This window comes from Cricetulus griseus, chromosome 7, assembly GCF_003668045.3.
Source record: "Cricetulus griseus strain 17A/GY chromosome 7, alternate assembly CriGri-PICRH-1.0, whole genome shotgun sequence".
Classification (NCBI taxonomy): Eukaryota; Metazoa; Chordata; class Mammalia; order Rodentia; family Cricetidae; genus Cricetulus; species Cricetulus griseus.
Window position 1 is genome coordinate 42,767,721 of NC_048600.1, and position 21,816 is coordinate 42,789,536.

General features: G+C 41.3%; 2 protein-coding genes across 9 annotated transcripts in view; one reads left to right on the plus strand and one right to left on the minus strand.

The window, feature by feature from the left end:
• Positions 1 to 12,454, minus strand: part of Naa60 (N-alpha-acetyltransferase 60, NatF catalytic subunit) — a 30,747-nt gene extending 18,293 nt beyond the window's left edge. For 2 of the 4 annotated variants that reach the window (XM_027424035.2, XM_027424032.2), the window contains exon 1: positions 1,895 to 2,030. The gene's annotated coding sequence lies outside the window, so the exon portion shown is untranslated. Of the gene's footprint in view, positions 1 to 1,894; positions 2,031 to 12,355 lie in introns of those variants that run through there. The other 2 variants (XM_027424033.2, XM_035448250.1) reach the window with 2 other exon arrangements.
• On the plus strand, positions 1,465 to 21,544 carry Znf597 (zinc finger protein 597). Of its 5 annotated transcripts, none has more exons than XM_035448247.1 (3): positions 1,465 to 2,380; positions 13,861 to 13,987; positions 16,190 to 16,378. In XM_035448247.1, the coding sequence occupies exon 1, from the start codon at positions 1,633 to 1,635 to the stop codon at positions 2,257 to 2,259; it is 627 nt and encodes a 208-aa protein (XP_035304138.1). In that variant the 5' UTR covers positions 1,465 to 1,632; the 3' UTR covers positions 2,260 to 2,380; positions 13,861 to 13,987; positions 16,190 to 16,378. The 5 variants fall into 5 exon arrangements, with proteins under 5 accessions (XP_035304138.1, XP_035304139.1, XP_035304140.1 ...); XM_027424030.2 differs by having other exon boundaries at positions 2,175 to 2,380; positions 16,190 to 21,544; XM_027424029.2 differs by lacking the exons at positions 1,465 to 2,380; positions 16,190 to 16,378 and adding exons at positions 12,545 to 12,920; positions 16,413 to 21,544.
• Positions 21,545 to 21,816: the final 272 nt, after the last annotated feature.

Genomic DNA, 21,816 nt, shown 5'->3' on the forward strand with positions numbered 1-21,816 from the left:
CTTAAAACCATTTGCTGAATCAAATTCTGTTTGAACTGGGCCTGAACTCAAGTTCTAAAGACTCCTGTCTCCATCTGTCTGTTCCTTGTGACTTCAATGGGGGCTCATTATTCATCTGAGCTGCACTAAGAGGTACACTGAGTCACCTAGTCTTTAATCATTAGCACCTCCCTGGTCACTGATAAACCTCTGCTTCCTGGTCTTGGTTCAGGACTATCTTTAATCCCTCAGATCTGACATCCAGAAATCATCTCTTGTCAGAAGCATGTTGCTATGCAACTTGTACAAATCAAATCTAAAGATACTCTCCACACAGTGTGTGGGTATGGGTGAAATAAACAGTGACAAAGTCTCTTCAAGTTACAACTAAAAGAGGCTAAAGATAGGACACACAGACTTTAAAAACAAAATTTCGTGTTTTAGGTCTGATGTGTGCTGACACCAGCACACATCAATTTTCTTATAAACTCCTCCAGGGAAGCCTGTCGTGGAACTGTCTAGGTCTGTGAGTTGAAATTCTAGCAAACCATAACCTGTTAGAAGAGCCAATACATACCCCACTCTCAAAGGGCTTATGTGCTGAATACTATTCTTATTACACACACACACACACACACACACACACACACACACACACACACACACACACCCTGAAGGGGGGAGGTGGGAAGACTTATGTTTACTGTCATGACCAGTCCACCACTTTGGAACTATAGCCCTTCAGATTCCTCTAGTGTTTAATCCTGCCTGTACTAATTGAGCAGTTTGGGTATGCCTGTGTGTGTGCACTTACTTGGTTTTTTGTTTTGTCACAGACCCCCCTCTTCCTGATGTTTCAACTGGTAACACGGGTCACAGGACTTCTAAAACTTTCCTCCATGTCACATGGCTATGTGGAATCAAGTATTTGCATAAATGATTTCTGGAGCAATATGACTTTGCCTGCTGGGTCAGACAAACACTAAAAGGGGTTTTATGTTTTCAGTACTTTGACAAAGGAAAACCTGTAACTGGCAACTTCTCTCTTGATTAGCACTCCAGGCACCACAGTGAGCCACATTGTTAGGATGTTATTCTTTTCTTTCAAGACCAAAGGGTGACAAGAATGACCCAAAAGCACATGGCTCAAGGACTTGGCAGACTTAACAGATCAATAAAGCAGCCAAAGTTTATGTTTATTGCAGCCTGAGCTCCCCAAGCCTTGAGTTTTGACACCGGCGGGGCAGGCAGGCATTTGCTGGAGATTCAGGTTACTCAGGCAAGGAGTAACCCCTCCAAGACCCCGCTCCAATTTTCCCAGAAGACAAACAGCACTGGCCATAGATCCACTCTTCTGCTTGGCAAGTGTTTCTTCCAATTCAGAAGAGACAAGCCAGAGTCGATGGGGGGGGGGGGTCAGCTTGGCTAGTAAACAGAAATGGAAGGCTTCCATTTGCCGGAATACCAAAAAAAAAAAAAAAAAAAAAAAAAAAAGTACTACTGGAATGGAAAGACACAGAGGGATCCCAAGCAGGGTCCTCGGCTTTCACGAGTGCAAGCAAGTCGGCAATTACCAGCGGCGCAACAAGTCCCCAAAGAGAAGCGGGAGCTAGACGAGGCAACCAGACCCCTCGCCTCCAGCAAACCCAGAGGATGCCGCCTTTCCATTTCCAATTCCTGCAATCACTGGCTGAGGGTCCCCGGAAAGGCCAATTCCCGACGCCCCTCCGCGCCCCTCGCCGCTGCCGCCGCCACGGAAACGACTGGGCGCTAAGAAGCGCGGCCGCGCAGAGGTCTGTAGAAGGACGCGCTCTCCGGGAACCCGGCCTCTCACGGCCGGCCAGTGCCCTCGGGGTCGCGGCTGCGACCTCCCCACCGCCCCGACTTGCACCCGCCGAGGCCCCGGCTGCCTCACCTCGGACGGGAGCCGGCGGCAGCGGACGGCGTCGCGGGGCTCAGCGCATCCTGGGGAAGCCGGGAAGGCGGACGTGGAACTGCGGGAGCCCCCGCGACGGGTTATGTAACCGGCAGGGGCCGCAGCCGGGACGGAGAAGGCGGCCCGCGGCACTTCCGCCTCTCGTGCGCTGCCGGCGGCTCAGCCCGGAAGATCATTGGCCACTGCACCACGTGGTGCCACCCTCCCTGACGCTGACGCCACCATCTTGGGAGCGGGCCCCGCCAGCTGTCCCAGGCTTGTGTGATCCCAAAGCTGCCCGCGCCGGCTGCGGCTGCGGAAGCGCCAGACAGCTGCTGGCTGCTGAGCCGCTCTCGCTTGCGTGACGCAGGTGGCTGGCCGTGGTTTCTGCGCCCTTCCGCGATCAAGCCGGTCAGAGAAGCCAGAGGGCCTCCCAGACGCTGAACCCCACGGCCCCGCCGCTGGCCTGTTCTTCCCTCCCTGGAGGTTAGTAGACGCCAGCGCCGGTGATTGCAGAAGCCCTGACTCAATGGCACCGCCTTGCGCTCGCGCTGACAGCCTCAGAAGGGTGGTTCTGGGCTATTACTGCAGTGGGCCTTCAGGACCGGGGTGAGGGTTCTTTATCCAGATGTAATCCAAAGATAATTCAGTTCTCGACACCAGGGAACCGGTGTTGATAAAGTTTATCTTTCGCTTTCGGATAACTACAATGACCCATATAACAAAAACAACAAGAACAGAAACTGTACAGCCAAGGGCTAAAATAACCCTGAAAAGATGTAAATATCAAAAACATTTCGTGTCTCAAATTGTATAAAACAGCACCATCTTTGAAATATCAAAGCCGTATTCTTTTGATATTTTTGAAAATTAAGGTGTTCCTCAGGATTTTAGAATTTTGGGGTTGCATTTATATCTAAATGGTAGAAGGCCTTGGGGCTGGGTTCCATACTCTGCAACACACACACACACACACACACACACACACACACACACACACACACACACACACGACCAAGAGTTGTGAAACAAGATGATAAAAGTCAACTGCGAATAGTTATCTTGCCTGTGTAGTATGTTGTATATGGCTGGCATAATTTATGTAAGCAACCTATATTTATATTTTCTTTTTTGTGACAGTATAAATTGTTAATTTTAAAGGAGGACTCGAAAATCACTCGGACAAAATGAAGACCGTTAAAATTTACAATTTTGTAGATTGAAGTGTCACAAATATGGTACTGTGTACAAGCAGTGGTGATTATCATCATGTTTGGACCCATTCAGGTCATTTTGAACCTTCAATATAATTCTACTTGGTGTACCATTACTGAAATTTATTTCTAATTAAACTTGCTGCAGAAAAATATTTAAGATTGATCTTGATGTGTGATCTTGGCACACACCTGTAATCCCAGCACAGGAAAGGCTGAGGCAAGAGGGAATGGGATGTCTGCAACTTGTGTCACATTCCTGAAATAACATTGCTAAAATATCAATGATAAAACTATGTTAAATGTACAAGTGAAAACTATGGAAAGGAAATTGCCTACTCTCCAACTCCCCCCCCCCCAATTTTCTGCCTGTTAGCACATAGTGGTAAACTCATTCAGTGGCAGAGGACAGGCAGAACCCTACCTGCATCCTCATTACTGTCTGGGCTGGGGTTTGGCATCAGCATCACCTTGGGGCTTGTTAAAAATAAAGACCCCCCCACAGATTGTCTCAGTCAGAATTTGTATTTAACTCAGAAGCAGCATCCAACAGGATTCACAGGTGAATGGAAAAGGCATTAAAGGTTGAGAAACACATCCTGGGTGATGACAGAGTAAGACATTCTTTGGCTTCCAGAGTTCTAAAATAAACTGACAAAGCCTTGAAAACACAAATTTGAGAAATTAAAAGGTGTCTGGTGAGATCCTGTGTCATAAACATGCATGTCTGAATGTGCACGGGCACATGTGTGCAAGTGTGTGTGTGCTTGTGAAGGCTCAGAGTTGATGGATCTTCACTGTACTGAAGCAGGGTCCTTCAATGAAACTAGAGTTCACCAATCCCAGCTAAACCAACTGGCCAGCTTGTCAAAGGGATTCCCTGTCTCCCGTTCCCTTGTGCTGGGATTACTTCTCACGCTTGTGCAACAAGTGTTTTATTCACTAGGCCATCTCCCAGCCCTGAAACCACTATTTTTAAACACAAAGGAGAAAATGATCACTGCTTTCCTGGAGCTTCCTATTACTGGATGTTGTGTTAAGCAAGTCTCATTTAGCTCCAGGACAAGTTCAGCACTGTGGTATTACAATGACAGTAAAGGTAGCTAACCCCTAAAAAACAAAACAAAGCTACTCTCTCCCATACAGGTGTTCTTAACCTGAGCCTCTGTTCCAAAGTCATCTACAAGGTTTAATCAGTTAATGCCATTCTGCTCTCCCTTGGCTCACTGATTAGTTCAGCTAACCCTAAGCAGGATGAGGGGAGGGGGCCATCTTCTGGTCACTGGAATTAATCTGAATCAGCACAGTGCAGTACTAAGCATCTAAGACTCTGCCTTCTAGTTCACTATCTTCTGATGTGTTTTAATGTATCTCCTCCACTTCACTCAACATGCTACTAGCTTTGTAATGACCACCCCCTTCTGCAGTCTACTGAATTGAGTCTGTTACAGCTTGAACAAAGCTGCCATCTCCCTCCTTTGTTTTTTTACATCAAGAACCCCTATGCTGAGTTCTGTTTCTTTTCCCTTTGGTTCCTAAGGACTTTATCAAGCATACTAATTGTTTTCCTCTGGCTTCCGGTCAAACAGACTGCTAAAGGTACTGCAGTGGGGGGCACACTGGCAAGCTGGAGAAAGCAAGCTGCCAGGCATGGCCCTCAAAGAGAAACTCTTAATTCTGCCTTAGCTCCCTAGTGCTTCCCTAGCCTCTGAGACAGGTACAGAATCAGGCTTCTCTGGCCCAGGACCAGCAACAAGCTTTCAACTACATGCTTAGGCTCTTTCCTTCTTCTCCAAAGTCATAATCTCTCCAGAAATTGAGGCATCTATCACTGTAGTTGATAGACTTCGTGGTCTTCATGCTCTATCCAGCCCCTAGCAGAAGAGTCCAGTACTACTGTCTTACTTCATCCCTAAGTGATACTAAACCTCCCATGGCCTTACCTCTGACCTGTCTGAGGAAGGGAGTCAGTAGATGGACTGGGAAGAGAGTAGAGCAGAGACGGGTGATCACGTTACCCCAACACTATTTAGGCAGTGATGAAGAATACCCAAAGTCAGAACACATCTACATACTTTGATTACTCAGGCTGCTCCACACACAATGATACACTGATAAACCCACAATAAGATAAAATATCACAAGCTAAAAATGCACTAAGGACTGGGGAGAAAGTTGGTACAGTGTTGAACGTACAGCTGCAGCATTGGGGGTTCTGAGACAGGCAGATTCCCGGGTCTTGCTGGCTAGCCAGTCTAGTCAAAATGACAAGCTCTAGGTTCAGTGAGAGACCCTGTCTCAAGAAACAAAAACAAAAAAGGATAGAGAGCCATAGAGGAAGTCACTGACATCTCTCTCTAGTCTCCACAAGCATGCATGTACTCATCTGTGCATGCACAAGCACAGACACTGGAGAGTGCACTCTTGTGCATACATACACACAAATGCACAATACAGTAAAAGCTGGATATGGTGGTACATGACTATTATTTCAGAACTTTTGGAAGCAGGAGAATCAGGAATTTAAGGCAATCCTTAGCTACATAAGTGAATTTGAGGCCAGTTTGGGTTTCATGAGACCCTCTCTCAATAAATAAATAAAATAAAAAATGGATTTAATATTTCTAACCTGCCAAACATCATTGCTTTGCCTACTCTAAATATGATTAGAACACTTACATAGGCCTCTAATTTTGCAAAAACCATCTAACATAAAGCCCGTGTTTAACAGAATGTTGACATTTCATGTAATTTGTTGGCCACCTATATCCAAACAATCCTGGCAACATAGTATACTGTAGAGAGCTCAGCTCAAAGGGTTGACTGGGTGCTGTAGCACCCACTGCCCAACACCTCAGGTAAGAATTGTGCCATATATTGCTAGCTTCGAAAACTATCAAAAGTTGAAGTATGGTTTCCACTAAATGTGTAATGATCTATTATTGGAAAGCTGAAAAACTATTATGTGGAGGCATGCTAAGTTGGGGACCATGTGTATTTCTTTAGGAAAAAGTCCTAGAATGTTGGTTAAAATTGTTTTTAATTAGCCACATTTTAACTTTGGAAACAAACCTAATTGCCTGCCAGGTAGGTTCTAAGAATGAGAAGGCTTCACCTGCTACAGCAGGGCATATGGTCAATCCCTTGGCCTAGACAGCTGAGGTGAAAGGGACCATATTACTTTTGTGTACAGCCTTAGTATGTTTGGTTATTTTTCTCAGTTTCTTCTTGAGACAGGTTCTCATGCAACCCAGGCTGGCCTTGAGCTTTGAACTCCTGATCCTCCTGCCTCTACCTCCCAAGTACTCATATTATATAGTTGCTAACATGTCCAGCTCCATTTTTTTTTCAATTTAGAAGAATCATCATATTTAAACTTCACGTTTCTACAAACGTGTCCAAGGTGTTTTGAGTCTGACTTCACTTTTGTGATTTTCTGACATTAAATCATTAAAAAAAAAAGTAGCAATGCATATTTGTGACAAACATTTTAGATAGAATTAAAAGATTCTCGGTGAAAATTTTTCCTGTCTGACTCTACTACTAGAAGTCTCAGTTAATCATGTTTACCAGTTTCCTGGTATCTTTTCAGGGATCTTATTCTCATGGTAAAACAGTCTCTTCAGAAATAAAATCCAAGTGTGTATTTGACTGGGATGACAAACACCTGTAATTTCAGGACTTGTAATTTGAGTCAGGGTAACCAGGGATTTGAGACCAACCTCAGCTTAATAATAAATTCTAGACTAGCCTGGAAGACCATGAGGCCATGTTTCAAAAATAGTGGGGCTGGGGAGATGGCCCAATATAAAATGTGCTGGCTGTTAAAGCACGAGAACCTGAATTTGATCCTTAGAAGCCACATAAAAACAAACAAAAACAAAAAACGACAGGTGTGGTATGCCTGTAATACCAGCACCGGGGAAGCAGAGAAAGGTAGATCTCTTGAGACTTGATGCCCAGCCAGCTTTACAAGTTCCAAGCCAGTAAAGGATCCTGTCTCCAAAAACCAAATCAAACCAAAAAGATGGACAGCAGTTGAAGAATGACATCGAAGATTGTCCTTAGCCCCCCACAAGCATACTTACTCTAACACACAAGTGTAGGCACACTGAAACAAAAACAAAGTGCAAGGGTCAAGCTTGGAAGTTCAGTTTTTTTTTCTTCTCACTTACAAAGGAACCAGGCATTGTGGATTCAGAACACACTCTGCTTTGAAGATTTGATATTGCTTGAGAGAAAGACAGAGACAGAGACACACAGAGAGACAGAGAAAGAGAGAAAGGATTTCAACAAGTGTTTATTGTAGAAACAGAATTTTTAGAATTGAGTATGAGTGAATATATATATATATATATATACATATATATATATATATATATAGTTAAATACTCTGCTAGTCCTTCAAATATATTATTTTATTTTCTCAACAACACTGAAAGGTGCTGTCCTCATTTTGCAATGAAACATCCACCCAGGGCCTTTATTTATAGTATGCCAGCTGTTGAGGACAAAAGCTAAGAAACAAATTGGTTTCAGTGACACCAAGTGGTTCAGCATTAAAAGCCACAAGTTCTTCATTTGGATCACAATTTGCCTGACATACTGGAGGAAAACCATGAGTTTTCAAAAGCAGCCTTTCCAGGAAAACACCAAACACATCTTTTCCAGGACCTTGTAAACAAGCTTTTAAAAAAATAAGCCTCTTCATGGTAAGCTCCACAGGCAGTTTGTTGACCAGTATCTACTTGGATGTCGGAAGTACTCAGGAGAGAAGAATGGCTCCATGAAACTGTCATGAGATAAAACGGATTGTCCGGGCTTGTATTTCTAAAGGGTTACTACTACCTCCATTGATCAAAACCAGGACAGGTCTGGGAACACAGCTCAATCAGTAAAGTATTTGCAAGTGTGACAACATGAGTTCAATATTTGAACCCACATGAAAATGCTAGGTCCTTGTAATTCCAGGACTAGGGAGATAACGACAGCAGGATCTCTGACATTCCTGATCAGAGAGTCTAGCCTAATTGATGAGTTCCAGCCAATAAGAGACCATCCCAAAGGAGGTGGACAGTGGTCCTAAAGGTAACACTTGAAAATTATCCTTGGACCTCCATGGGCATATGCATTTCATTCATGCACACATGAACATGTTTATGCACGCGCGCACACACACACCATACACACACTGTAGATGCATTAAAAGAAAAAAAAAAGTCCAATCCTGGAAAAAAAGGAGCCACATATTTTACTTCCAAAAGCCGAAGAAAATTTTCTGTTATGAAATAACACAAGTAAGCCTGGAGAGATGGCTTAGCAATTTAAAAAAACCTGTTGCTCTTCTAGAGGACCCAGGCTCAGTTTTCAGCACCCTCCCAGTGGTTAACAACCACTTGTAACTCCAGTTACAGGGAATGTGATACCCTCTTCTGACCTCTTTGAGCACCAGGCATGCTTGAGTATACAGACATACATGCAGGCAAAGCACCATGGACAATACCACTTCTTACACAAAGGTGGAATAAGCTAACCATGTGACCACAGAATGTTAGGGCAATGCCATGGAGGGTATGGTTCTCCATTAACATTTGAGACTGGGCCTGACAATTGGACAAGAGATGATGCATATATTAAATGCTTGTTCATTTCTTAATAGTCAGAATAACTGGAATACTCAGATAACAGTTTTATTTAACAAAGGATATAGTCATTAACCTCCAACAGTCTTTAAAATCCCCTCTATCTTTCAGTAATAACAATTTTAAAAAATGAACTACTTTTGTAATTGAAAAAAAAGTTATGTGTGTGGGAGAGAGAGATCTTCAATTTGCCTCAAACTTCTGAGTGCTGGGATTATAGGTATATACCACCATACCAGTCTCTTATCTGTTTTTGATGGGTTTCAGTATGCAGCACTGGCTGGCCTGGAACTCAGTATGAAAAACCAGGTTGGCCTAAAATTCACAGAGATCTGCCTGCCTCTGCCTCCTGAATGCTTGATTAAAGGCCTATGCCACCATGCCAGACCACACCAGTCTTAAGTTATTTTTAATTAAATAAAATGTGATCTTAAGGTCTTCAGAAAGAAGACATTTGGCTAGAGAGAAAACTTCCATTCATATAGATTTTACTTTTGCCATTGATATTACCATTAAAGGTGAAAATGGAAAATCTTGCAAATGATGGCACTCTTTCAGATTTTGTGTATGTGTTTCTGTGTGTGTATATGTATACATATATGTACATGGAAGGTTGTTTAAGGGTTTTTTAATTTGTTTTGTTTCAGGAATTATAAACTTGAGTTAACATTTTATGTCACAATTACTTAATACAATAAATAATACAATCATATTAATGGAAAAAAATTCAATATCCATTTATAGTAAAAACTCAGCAAAACAGGAGTATTTTCCTATTACAATGTATTGGGCATCTCAAGAGAAATACAGTGATATGGGAAGTGGATTTGGATTCATTTTTAACTGTATATATTAGGTAGCCAGGAAAAAGTTTATGAAGGAAACATAATTCATAATGGAGAAAGAAAGAAATGATTCATATATTCAATTAATACAGACGAGGCAAAAAATGGTGGTAGAAAAAAGCAAGACAAGCAATAAATAGTAACTAGTGCTACAAATGTCAGGTAATGGTGAAAAGTATCAATGCTTGTTTTATTTTTGAGACAGATCTCATATAACCCAAGCTGTCCTCAAGCTGTGGAACTGAGGGTGACCTTGAACTCCTGGTTTTTCTGCCTCCACCTCAGTTTGTAAGCTTCAGTTAGTAGAGGACATGCATGTCACTACACCAGCATAAAAATGTGGTGCTGAGGCCCAAACTACGTCAGGCAAATACTCTAACTTACTCCCATCTTTGTTTACCTTAGACTTTTTTTTTTTTATTTTTTTTATCTCAGCTCTTTACTTTAAGCAAGTCCCAAGCTTTCATGTTTCACAGTTCATTTGTTTGCTTGATACTTAACACCTACAATGGCTGAGGAAAACATTTTTTTTTTAAATTAGTAATTTTTTTTAAATTACTCTTCTTTTTTTATTTTATTATTTTTTAAAGATTTTATTTATTTATTATGTATACAGTCTATACAGTCTTCTGCCTGCATGCCAGCAGAGGGCACCAGATCTCATTCAAGATGGTTGTGAGCCACCATGTGGTTGCTGGGAACTCAGGACCTCTGGAAGAACAGTCAGTGCTCTTAACCATTGAGCCATCTCTCCAGCCACCCTCCCCCCTCTTTTTTTTCCCCCAAGACAGGATTTCTTTGTATAGCCCTGTCTGTCCTGGAACTCACTCTGTAGGCTGACCTCAGACTCTCAGAATTCTGCCTGCCTCTGCCACCCAGGAGCTGGGATTAAAGGTGTGTGCCATCACCACCCAGCAAAGCTGAGGATAATTTTGACTCACCCATTTCAGGGCTCACTTTTTCTCTGGTTAGATAGTAAGCTATTACTTAGTTTCTAGTTATTGGAACTTGCTTATTGGAACTTGTAATACTTGAAAAAGAAGGCTCAATGTAAAGAACCATGGCTCTGTATCAAGGGATTCTTAGCCCAAATGAGACATCCATTTAAAAAAAAAATAATAAAAAATAAATAAAATTGGCAAGCACAAATCAAGGAGACAGATGGTCACATGAGTTGCATCAAGACATGTTGAATATACCTTTGCTTTAGAACTCTACATACTGCTCTTCAATATATGTCTTTTGAAATGGTCTGTAGGGAAGTTTATTCTTATTTTTGTGCCTGTCACTTTTATCCTGGGACTTTTAGGTAGCCTCTTTACTGATCCATTTCCAGACAGCTTGGCTATCAGTAGATGACCCTTGTGATAAATGTTAGTGATTTATGAGGTTTTCTATTTCCATTTTTTTCTTTTCTCAAAGCATGTTAGATCCTTTTCTTGTACCAGAGCACTGCACTGAAACATGTTAGGCCAAACCCTAATGAATTTTTATTCTTGATAAACTTGGGATGGGTAAATGACACAATAAAATTTAGCATGTTTTATCCGTATTCCATTGCCATTATCAGCATGCTAAATGAAATTATGTTGGCTGTCAGAAGGTGATGGCTCTGAGCCTTTAATCCTAGCATTTGGGAGGCAGAAGCAGGTGGATCTCTGAGTTTGCAGCCAGCTTGGGCTATTACACAGAAAAACCCTGTCTCAAGAAAACCAAAAAAGAAAGAAATTATGTTGACACTGGGCATAGTGGTGCACTCCTTTAATCCCAGCAATTTGGGAGGCAGAGGCAGACCTCTGAATATTGGAGGTCAGCCTGGTGTACATATCAAGTTTCAGAGTAGCCAACGCCGTAGAGTAAGACCCTATCTCTAAAAAAATAGAATTGGGATTATTCAGAATCTTCAAGGTACTATCCTGTTTGTTACCCCCTCCCCAGAACTCCTTCAAACTGGCAATTTTTTCAACACTTTATATTTTAAATTATCTTCTAAATTACCAAAGCAAAGCATTGTGGGCTCTTTGCAGCTGAGGAAATCAAAGTTCAAAGCTGTCCAGTCTCGGTGGGTGACAGCTACTAGGGATACTGAGGCAAGCGGACCCTAAGTGTAAGGCCTGCAGGGGGCTTCAGGGTAAGTTCAAGGTTAGCCTGGGTCAATCTCTGTTTTAAAATAAAGTTTAAAAAGGATAGGGGCCTGGGTACAGCTCAGTGGTACAGTGTCTATGTGTGAAGCCATAGGTTCACCCTCAGTAACAAAGGAAAAACTTTGGCACAATTATCCTATTAAGTGGCAGTTTTGGAAAGAGCTCGACCTTTCAGATTTTGAATCTACAATTCGCCACTCAGTGATGGTTACAAGACATTTGCCATTGGTGCAGGCCCAGTGTGAGGTCCTGTGAAGGAAATCAGATCGATATCAGCAGTGGGTCCCAATCATTCTATTGGACTGCACCTGTGGGGTACATTGATCCTCATGCCCCTAGAATAATTTGGGTTGCACATGAGCAACCAGGCTAACCTGGCCTGAACTTGCGATTGCACAAGACACCTCTTATAGACCATAGGCCTAAAGTAGGCCTGGGACTCGAAGCCTCTCATTCACTTCACCCTGTCGGATAAAAACCTCAGGCCCACAGCACCTGCGTGTTCCCGCATCCCATGACCGACTCCCGGATGTTCCCGCCTCTGTTTTGAAATCATCAGGTACCTCGGAGGCTATCCTACTGCTGCAACTGACCCTACCAACATGCGGGCACTCACCACTGAGACCCAGCCAGCGGAACCGGAAATAGCCACTTGTAGAAGCTCAGGAGTAACTACGTCTCTCATTTGCTAGGTGCGATTCTGGTCCTCAGGAAGCTGCTCAATTGGCCTATTGAAGAGGGACCGCCGCCTTGGGAGCGCTTTGGCCAATCAGAATGCAGGATGGTTGAGCCGGAGGGCGCGTCGCTTCCGGCGGTTTCCCCACAGCTACTGCGTGGGGAGCATGGGAGCGTGGGAGTTTTGTGGAGGCCTCCGCCTCCTTTGTCGCGTCTCGGCTGGGCGTGGCTTCGTGCCGCTTCTGCCGAGTAGGGCGAGACTGTCAGTGCTCCAGGGCTGCTGAGTGGGTCCGTTTCAAGGCTGTTTTGGAGAAAGAAGCCGTCGCCTCAGATTCTCAAAGGAGCTTGAGGGTTTCGAGGAACCTCAGCGGGGTGTGGAAAGGCCTGGCAGCCGAGATTCTAGAGACTGTTATCCCCACTCGAAGTGTTGTCCCATCGTGGGGACTTGAAGAAGGACCCCTTCGCTTTCCCAGATGGCGTCCACGCTCCCCGCATCAGATGACCAGGTGAATTCTGTCGCTGTTTGCTACAAGTGCCCTGACCTCCTCGCAGGAGGGACAGACACGCAGGTCCTGACTCGCGTGTGCCTCCTCAGATAACCCTTTCACCAAGCTGTCTTCTTTTCAGACTTACCAGATGGGGAGGAGAGCCCTTGACAAGGGGTCTGTAACACTTTCTCAAAGTGTCTTGCTGGAATGCTTCTCCAAGTGGCAGATTTCTAGGCTCTACACCTGTTGAATAGTGATAATTAAGTGCAGGTGATTTTTAATCACAGCAAAAGCTCTGTGGGTTTATAGGAACGGTAAACTTAGGTGGTGGACGATGCTGAGCAAACACAGTGATGAGGAAGACAGACAAGACTGCAAAGGTTGTAGGGAACTCCTGAAAATATCTCAAGATTCCTACTGGACTGCCTAGTCGTTTTTTCTTCTTTCCCCTTTCCTCCCCCCTCAGAGCACCCTTACCCTAAAGATTTCTCTCCCCAAAAATTGTTCACTCGGGGGGGGGGGCGGGAGGGGATGGCTGAAGAGATGACTCAGCGGTTAAGAGCGGAGTGTGCTTCCAGGGGGCCTGAGTTCAATTCCCAGCAACCACATGGTGGCTCACAACCACCTTGAATGAGATCTGGTGCCCTCTGCTGGCGTGCAGGCACAAGACTGTATACATAATAAGTAAAAAAAAAAAATTTTCTGCTTCATCTTATAAAAAAAAAAAAGAATTGTTCACTCATCTTTTCAGGAAAGGCTACATTGTCTCGGTGTACTGCCTTCTCACACCACTGTTTCAAAATTTACGTTTATGCTTTCCCTTCTGACCTTACTCGTAGAATCCCTTGCTGAGGAATATTTTACACCAAGCCTTTTCTTTTTGATATGTGAAAGGGTTTAGCTTTTTTCAGCCTTCCTGTAATAACACTCTTATACTAACAGGGCTCTCCTGTTTCAGGGACCACTGTTGTTTGAAGATCTGGACGTGTATTTTTCTCAAGAGGAATGTGTGAGTCTACACCCTGCCCAGAAGACCAACAGTAGAGAAGCCACACTGGAGTGTTTTGAGGATTTGGATTTGATAGGTAAGACAATTCTCCTGCATTATGGAACTTTCATCATTTGTAGGATGAAATTTTATTACTTGTTCACATTGGTGATGTGTGATTTATGTTTGTGTGTATGTATATATGGTCTTATATGACTATAGCAAGAATTTGAATGAGACAAGTTTCAAAGTCTGCAATTTCTTTTCTTGTGAGAGCATGTGAGTACTAGTGTGCATAACCGTGTTCTCGTGTGTGTGTGTGTGTGTGTGTGTGTGTGTGTGTGTGTGTGTGTGTGTGTGTGTCAGTCACTCTCCACTCTATTTACTGAAGTCTGGCTAGCTAGCTTGCCTTGGGATCCTCTATTTCCACATCCTGAGTGCTGGGGTAACAGGTGCCACAGCATCTATTTGGCTTTCGTTGGGTGCTGGGATCCAAACTCCTGTCATTAGTTTACATAGCAAACATTTTATCTGCTGAGCCATCTCCTGAACCTTGAAATGATTTTTTAAATATTTTATTTATTTATTATGTATACAACATTCTGCTTCCATGTGGTTGTGAGCCACCATGTGGTTGCTGGGAATTGAACTCAGGACCTCTGGAAGAGCAGTCAGTGCTCTTAACCTCTGCGCCATCTCTCCAGCCCCCAGTGATTTCTTAAAAGAAACCAAGTCTACAACTGTGACCATGGTCTCACATACTATGTATCAATACTTTGTAATCTCCTGAAATATTTGTTGGAGTCAAATTAGTTTTACTTGAAAAACTTCATTAGTATAGGTTATTGTCATTTGCTAAAGATTGGGAATGTATTTTCTCTTAGGGGGGTATTGTGACTTTTCTCACTTAGGGGTAACCATATGCAGTATCCCTATGCCTGAATAGACATCATATCTTTTCTAGGGTTGGGTACCTAAACTATTTTTCATAATTCATGGCTTATATTTTCTACTTCTGTCATGTTTATGTTCTTCTCCAGCTTCTCTTGAGCAAGTTTATTTATATATATTTATATTTATAAGTGTATTATAAAACAAATAAATATATTTATAAATATATAGTATATTTGTTGTTTTTGTTTTTTAGCCAGGGTTTCTCTGTGTAACAGCTCTGAGTGTTCTGGAACTCACTCTGTAGACCAGGCTAGCTTCAAACTTAAGAGATCCACCTGCCTTTGCCTCCTGAGTGCTGGAATTAAAGGCGTGTGGACATGCTAATTATAATAATCTATGACATTTCTAGGTCTTTTTTTTTTTTAAGATTTTATTTATTTATTTACTGTGTATACAGTCTTGTGCCTGCATGCCAGCAGAGGGCACCAGATCTCATTCAAGGTGGTTGTGAGCTACCATGTGGTTGCTGGGGATTGAACTCAGGACCTATGGAAGAACAGTCAGTGCTCTTAACCTCTGAGCCATCTCTCCAGCCCCTCTAGGCCTGTTTCTATTGATTGATTTTTTTCCTTGTTATTAGTTGTGAATTTCATTAGTTTGAATGGATTTTTAGACGTTGGTTATTTTATGTATTTGTTTTAACTTGTAATTTTTAAAGATTTACTTTGTTTTTGTGTATATGAATATTTGCCTTCATGTGTCTGTGCACCATGTGCATTCCTGGTGCCTGAGGACATCAGAAGAGGGTGTTGGGTCCCATGGAACTGAAGTTACAGATGCTTGTGAGTTGCCATGTGGCTGGGAATTAAACCCAGATCCTCTGCATCTCTGTAGGCCCTACAGATGTGACTTAAAAAAGAAAGAAAGAAAATCTTTAATTTGCAATTAGTTGAATCTGTAGGTATTCACCTATGGATATTTAGTGATGGCTATATTAGGGAAGATATTTAAAAGGAATTCTTTATGCTAGGTTTAGGTTTTGTTAGCCCTTGAGATAAGACAGTCATCATTTGTCTGTAGTCTATATACAACACCTTTATCATGATCATTCTTCTATGAAGGATGACATTTTAGAGACCCTCTAGGATACAGAACTACTTTTTAGTAATTCGGATGTTTACTAAAGAATAAAAATCTTTGTTTTCTTTCTTTTCTGATAAGTCTGTCTAATCTCCATTCTGGTTTTGACTACTTGACTCTCATTTGAGATAATGAAAAATTCCTAAGACCTAAATAGACTAAACAGAAAAAACTACATTTCTAGGTACTGCCAATCAAGATTGTCCTCAGTACCCATCTCACCAAACCCTGTCTTAGAGTCATTCTTTGCTCCTTCTCTTTGCAGATTGACCTGGAACCTTGCAGTCCACCCACACGGATAGACTTTTGATTTTGGGAAGTCAAGAGAGCCTGTTGGCTCCTGATTTTTGTATATTTATTAGTGTCTGGGTAATAAGCTAACCCATTTTCAGTTTCTGGTCTTCAGTGTAACTACTTTAACTTGTTCTATCTCTAGTGTCAGCTAAAGGTGGTGTCTATGTTTTCCTTTGTTTTGCTTTTATCAACAGGAGGGGAAGACAAGACTGAGAACAATCAGCAGTTAAGCCTAGAGTCTATGGAACTTGAAGAGCTGTCCCTAGAAACATACTCCATTGCTGCACCCCTTGTCCATTACTCTGATAAATCTGAGGATGATGTTGGAACACATGAAAGCAAAATGTCAAGTGAAAATTTAACTTGCAAGACTAAGGTTATAAGCCTCTTGGTTACTATTGAAAACCAAACCCCATTAGTAGAATTATCTCAATGTTTAGGAGTCAAAACACTTTCTGATATTATTGAAGTTCCCTGGGAAGAAGCCAAAAATGAGTACAAGTGTCCTGACTGTGACCAAAGTTTCAATGATAATACATACCTTGTTTTGCATCAGAAAATTCATTCAAGAGAGAAAAAGTACAAATGTAGTACCTGTGAGAAGACCTTCAGTCACAGAACCAACCTGAGGACACATAAGAGAATCCACACTGGCGAGAAGCCTTACAAGTGTACCAAGTGTGGAGCCAGCTTCCGGCAGCAGTCACACCTGTCCCGACACATGAAGAGCCATATAAAGGAAAAACCATATACATGTTATGTATGTGGGAGAGGTTTTATGTGGCTCCCAGGATTGGCAGAACACCAGAAGAGTCATACTGATAAAACTTCTTATCAGTGTGCTGACCGTGATCAACATTATTGTCAGGAAACAAATCTGGCTTTGCCGGAAAGAGCAGGCTCATCAGACACTCCATACCAGCACACACAGTGTGTGAAGAGCCCGGAGCAGCCCTCATACCCTGCTCTCCCTGAGAAGGACCACGAGGAGGAGTCCAAGAACTGCAGTATTGATGACGACGACTTTTTTTCATTCTCCAGATTTAAACCCTTACAATGTCTTGATTGTGACATGACTTTTCCTTGTTTCTCGGAGCTTGTTTCTCATCAAACCATTCATGACATGGAAAAACCTCATAAATGTAAAACATGTGCAAAAACTTTTGCTTTAGATTCAGAACTTGCATCCCATGAGAAGACCCACATGAGAGAAGAACCTTTCAAATGTACGGTGTGTGGGAAGAGCTTTAAAGTGAATATGCATCTCATCACTCATAAACGAACCCATAGGAGAAACACCAAGTAAATACAAGCTTTTGCTGCTACTGTGTGGGCTTTTTAGTATCTTTATGATGGGAAACACTGCTTATGTGCGGGGCACTAGGCTAATCAAGCACTTTACACACATTCCATGTAATGTCGGCAGTATTATTTATTACACCTGATTTAGAACAGAAGAGACTTAACCAATGTTACATAGATAACATGTGAAGCCAAGATTTGAACTCAGCTACTTGATCAAATTCCGTTTATATGAGCCAGAGAAACATGAAACTTTAAAATTCAGCTTTTGACTGCTGGGTGTGGTGGCACTCAGGCAGTAGAAACAGGTGGATCTCTGAGCTCCAGGCCAGCCTGGTCTACACAGTGAGTTCCAGGACAGCCAGGGCTACATAGTGGGACTCGGTCTCAAAACAACAAAAAAGCCAAAATAATTTAGTTTTTGTTAAAATGAAGGTTATTAGAATTTTTTTTTCCAAATTTGGTTTCTAAGAATTTTAGGAAGAGGAAATTTTATTTTATTTTGCCAGTTTTGTACATGTAGTATCTAGGAAAATGAATGTATTTGTTTTTATACTTTTCATGCTAAAACTATTTCATTGTAATGTTTGTATAGAATGTTTTGTTTTAATGTGAATTTCTAGTTTAGAACTCCATATAAAGCTACCAAATGAGCCAGCTTTTGTTTTTTTAAGTGTGTGTGGAGGTTCTTGCTGTGTAGTACAGGCTGGCCTCAAAATCATTATTTTCCTGTTTCCATTTCCCAAGTGCTAAGATTACTGGTATGTATCATCATATCCACAGCTAGTTAACAGCTGAAGATAGTATCTGTGGACTTCAGAGGCAGGTCTTGACATTCTCTAGCAATTAGATTTTGAGGGGAGTGCTTGTTCCTCTCTAAGGGGATTTGCCTCTAGATCTTGAAGCACATTCCTGGCTGGTTATGAATAGTTAGAACTATGTTTTAGAGAGCATGCTAATAATGTGAGTATATTATTTTGTTTAATTTTGAAAAAAATCTGAAAGGACTCGCCATGTAAAGTCAATACTTTGCTAAGCACACATAACATCAAACTGTGATGAGGTTGACATCTACATTTAGGCATGTTGTAATTCTTAAGGCCAAGCATTTTGTGACAGTGCACTATCTGATGGTATTTGTGCCACAAGTTAACCCTCGGAGACAAGGATGCTGGGAGAGGAAGGGGAACAACAGTCATCATGGAGGCTGCCTTGGGACGTACTTCCTTTTATTCAAAGCTTGATTTCATTACTCTTAAAAGGCAACAGAAGACTCTCCATGCTTCATGCTTGAATTTCTTGTCACTATATCAAAACAGATTTTTTTTTCCCCATCTTGAAACAGGGTTTCACTGTGTAGCCCTGGCTCTCCTGGAACTCCTTCTGTAGACCACCAGGCTGGCCTTGAACTCATCTGCCTCCTGAGTGCTAGAATTAAAGGCATATGCTACCACCAACTGGCTAGAGATTTTTTAATTAAATTGTAACATTTCGTGTCCATTTCCAAAGACAAATACATAGAGGATTATTGAGTTTTTAACCAAAATAATTGATAACAAATATGCCTTTAGGTATTGGTATTACAGATAAACATTAGAGCAAAATATTTTCATAGTGTGGTTATTAAAAGAACCAAAGAATGTTGTAAGTACACATTCTTACAGAACTACACTTTACAACCAAATTGATTATATACCTATCAGTAAAACTATCTACACGGACTTTTGGCTAGTATGCAAATATGATTTCATTCTGTGTAAATAGACTGTAAAAATATAGTATCTACTAAAACTGAATTACTGCTAAGAAATTTTATGCACAAAAATAAAGCCCTCTTGAGGGCCAGTGTCTGAAACATAGTACCTGGGAATTGTTCCTTTAACAGAAGAGCATTTTATGATGCCAGCCCTGTGACTAAGCTCTTAATATTTACGATAGACAGGAAGAGCACTGTTGCTGAGAAAAACTGAAGTTAATAGCCTTGCCTCATCTGTTGCCCCTCTCATAGATGGAGGCCACTATTTCAATTTATCCACAGTTGAGACTGTGCTATGTATGTCAAGGTCAGACTTGGCTGTTCTCCACATTTAGGATATAAAGGATTATTCTGTCAGGGAGTGGGCTCTCACACTTGAAATGGCATTCTGGTCTCTGCAGCCCTTTGTCAGAGGTGGCTTTGAATTATATAGAAAGGTAGTCTCAAGTCTTTAGCTAACTTTGGGATATAATGGTTGTTGTTAAACAGCAACAAGAGCATTAGTTTCCCACTCTCTTGCTTCTCAGAGTGGGTGAATGGTATGGTGCCTCATATGCTCTAATATTTCAGTGAAGACTGAAGAGTTACAGGATGAGAATGAAATTGGAAAAGAGGCCCTTAACTAAAAAGGTTGGTACAGAAAGAATAAAAGGGAAATGTGTCAGAAGGTACTTGGACAAAATGTGACTGATATAGAAGATGGAAGTTGTCCCCTGCCCCCATACACTTTTGCTTCTAAATAGAAAAGAAGGTGAATTTGTACTGCAGGGGGTGCCACACATTTGAACATGGAAATTCGCATTTCTAGTTGGGGCTCTATTCACAATTTACCTCTCAGTGTTTGTGCTTTCCTGCATTCTCCAGATTTTCAAAGATTACCCACAAAAGATTAGAAAAAAGACATGTTTACAAAAATCATTACTATGTAATGATTTTTAATTATTAAATGGCTTGTGGTATAATATTACTGGTGATTGGTATGCAGAAAAAGGAAAAAAACTGAATGCTACTGTGAAATAGGCATATTTTTAGTTATTTATTGTGTACTTGGTCCTAAAAACATCAGTTGTATGTTATCCTCAAGCTGCTGTGAGTTGAATGAAGAGCTGTGTCTGCCAGTGATATTTGGGCTACTTTTATGATAATGGCCTTTTCATCCTCCTAACTATACTGTCAACTAGATTGCTCTTAGCCCAGGATATTAGCAAGTCATGTTAGGTGCTACTAACAAATATTGGATGCAGTCAATATAGGGATTAAAAAGTGTAAGAGTCTATTGCTATGAATGGTTAGTTAACTACATGTTGTAGGCAGGATGTTGACACTATGAAGTGTGGAAACTTGGTACTGAAAAGACTGAACTCAAACTTCATGGGTTTTGTTGATGCCATGATGAAAATGTGAATAAAACAGTTCTTTAACATGACTGTGGGGATATCAGGTTCTGTTAAACTGTCATCATTGATGACAACAGCATTTCCCAGTGGAATTTAGATGCTAGTGTTTGCACTTTGTATTTAAGTGATGTTAGATTTTGTTGGAGTTGAACTCAAATATTTTGTCTAGAATTGTGCTGCTACAATTAACAATCTGTTCATAGATCCCTGTAACCCTGAAGACAGCTGGCCCAGTAACCCAGGCAGTTAAAACAAATGACATTTTTGTTTTTGACACCTGAAGTTCCATAAAATTAAGTAGCAGTGTTCTGGTGACTATAATGTAAGATGCCAAACAATTTGAAATGTTAAGATTTTGCTTTTGTTATTATATATGTATTCAAAGGGAGGTGTAGGTTATAGCTTCTATTAAAAAGAACTTTCTATTGGAAAGTTGCAGGGATCTCATTAGGAAACTGCTTTTGCTTTAACTTTGTTAAAAAGGTAAATTTTGTTTTAAGTGTGTATTTTTAACTGTTTTAGTCTTGTATATTAGGAGATATTTATGTGATACAAAAATAACTATTATCTTTCCAAGGCTAACTACAGGTGTTTTGTCTCTTTGAATTGAGATCGTTGTCTGCAAGAACAGTGTAGGGAGAAAGGGGAGACAAAATATTCATTTATATAAACCTAAGAATAGTCTACCATGTCTAGTTATTTTGATGCCTAGTTAATGTTTTCCATATGTACTTCTGTTAAACATTTCAGCTTTACTGTTCTTGACACATTCTCATTGGTTTTATTACCTCTAGATTGAACTCTCTCAACTGTGATTGTGTGTATCTGATGTGCAATTTATTATCCAATAAATGTTATTTTATGATGGCAAGGTTGTGAACTTTTAAAATGTATACTTCAATGACTTTGGGTTTCACTAAAGTTAAGTTCGAAAAAGCTAATTGGATAATAGTTTTAGAGAAGGTGAATGAGTTACTTTACCTCACTTGATAAAGGAATCATATGTCTTGTTCCCCGGAATTCAGTATAAAGTTCCAGGATTATTCCAAGACAGCACTAGATGTCTACCTACCTTCCAGTCTTAGCTGCAAGGTAGTGGAACTCCACCGGACAGCAGTTGTCTAATAGATGGATCCAGCTGGG

Coding starts and splice junctions, on each gene's coding strand:
- Znf597 (XM_027424029.2), top strand. CDS start 12,888: ATGGCGTCCACGCTCCCCGCATCAGATGACCAG. Junction 12,921..13,860: donor TCCCCGCATCAGATGACCAG/GTGAATTCTGTC, acceptor CTCCTGTTTCAG/GGACCACTGTTGTTTGAAGA. Junction 13,988..16,412: donor TGAGGATTTGGATTTGATAG/GTAAGACAATTC, acceptor TTTTATCAACAG/GAGGGGAAGACAAGACTGAG.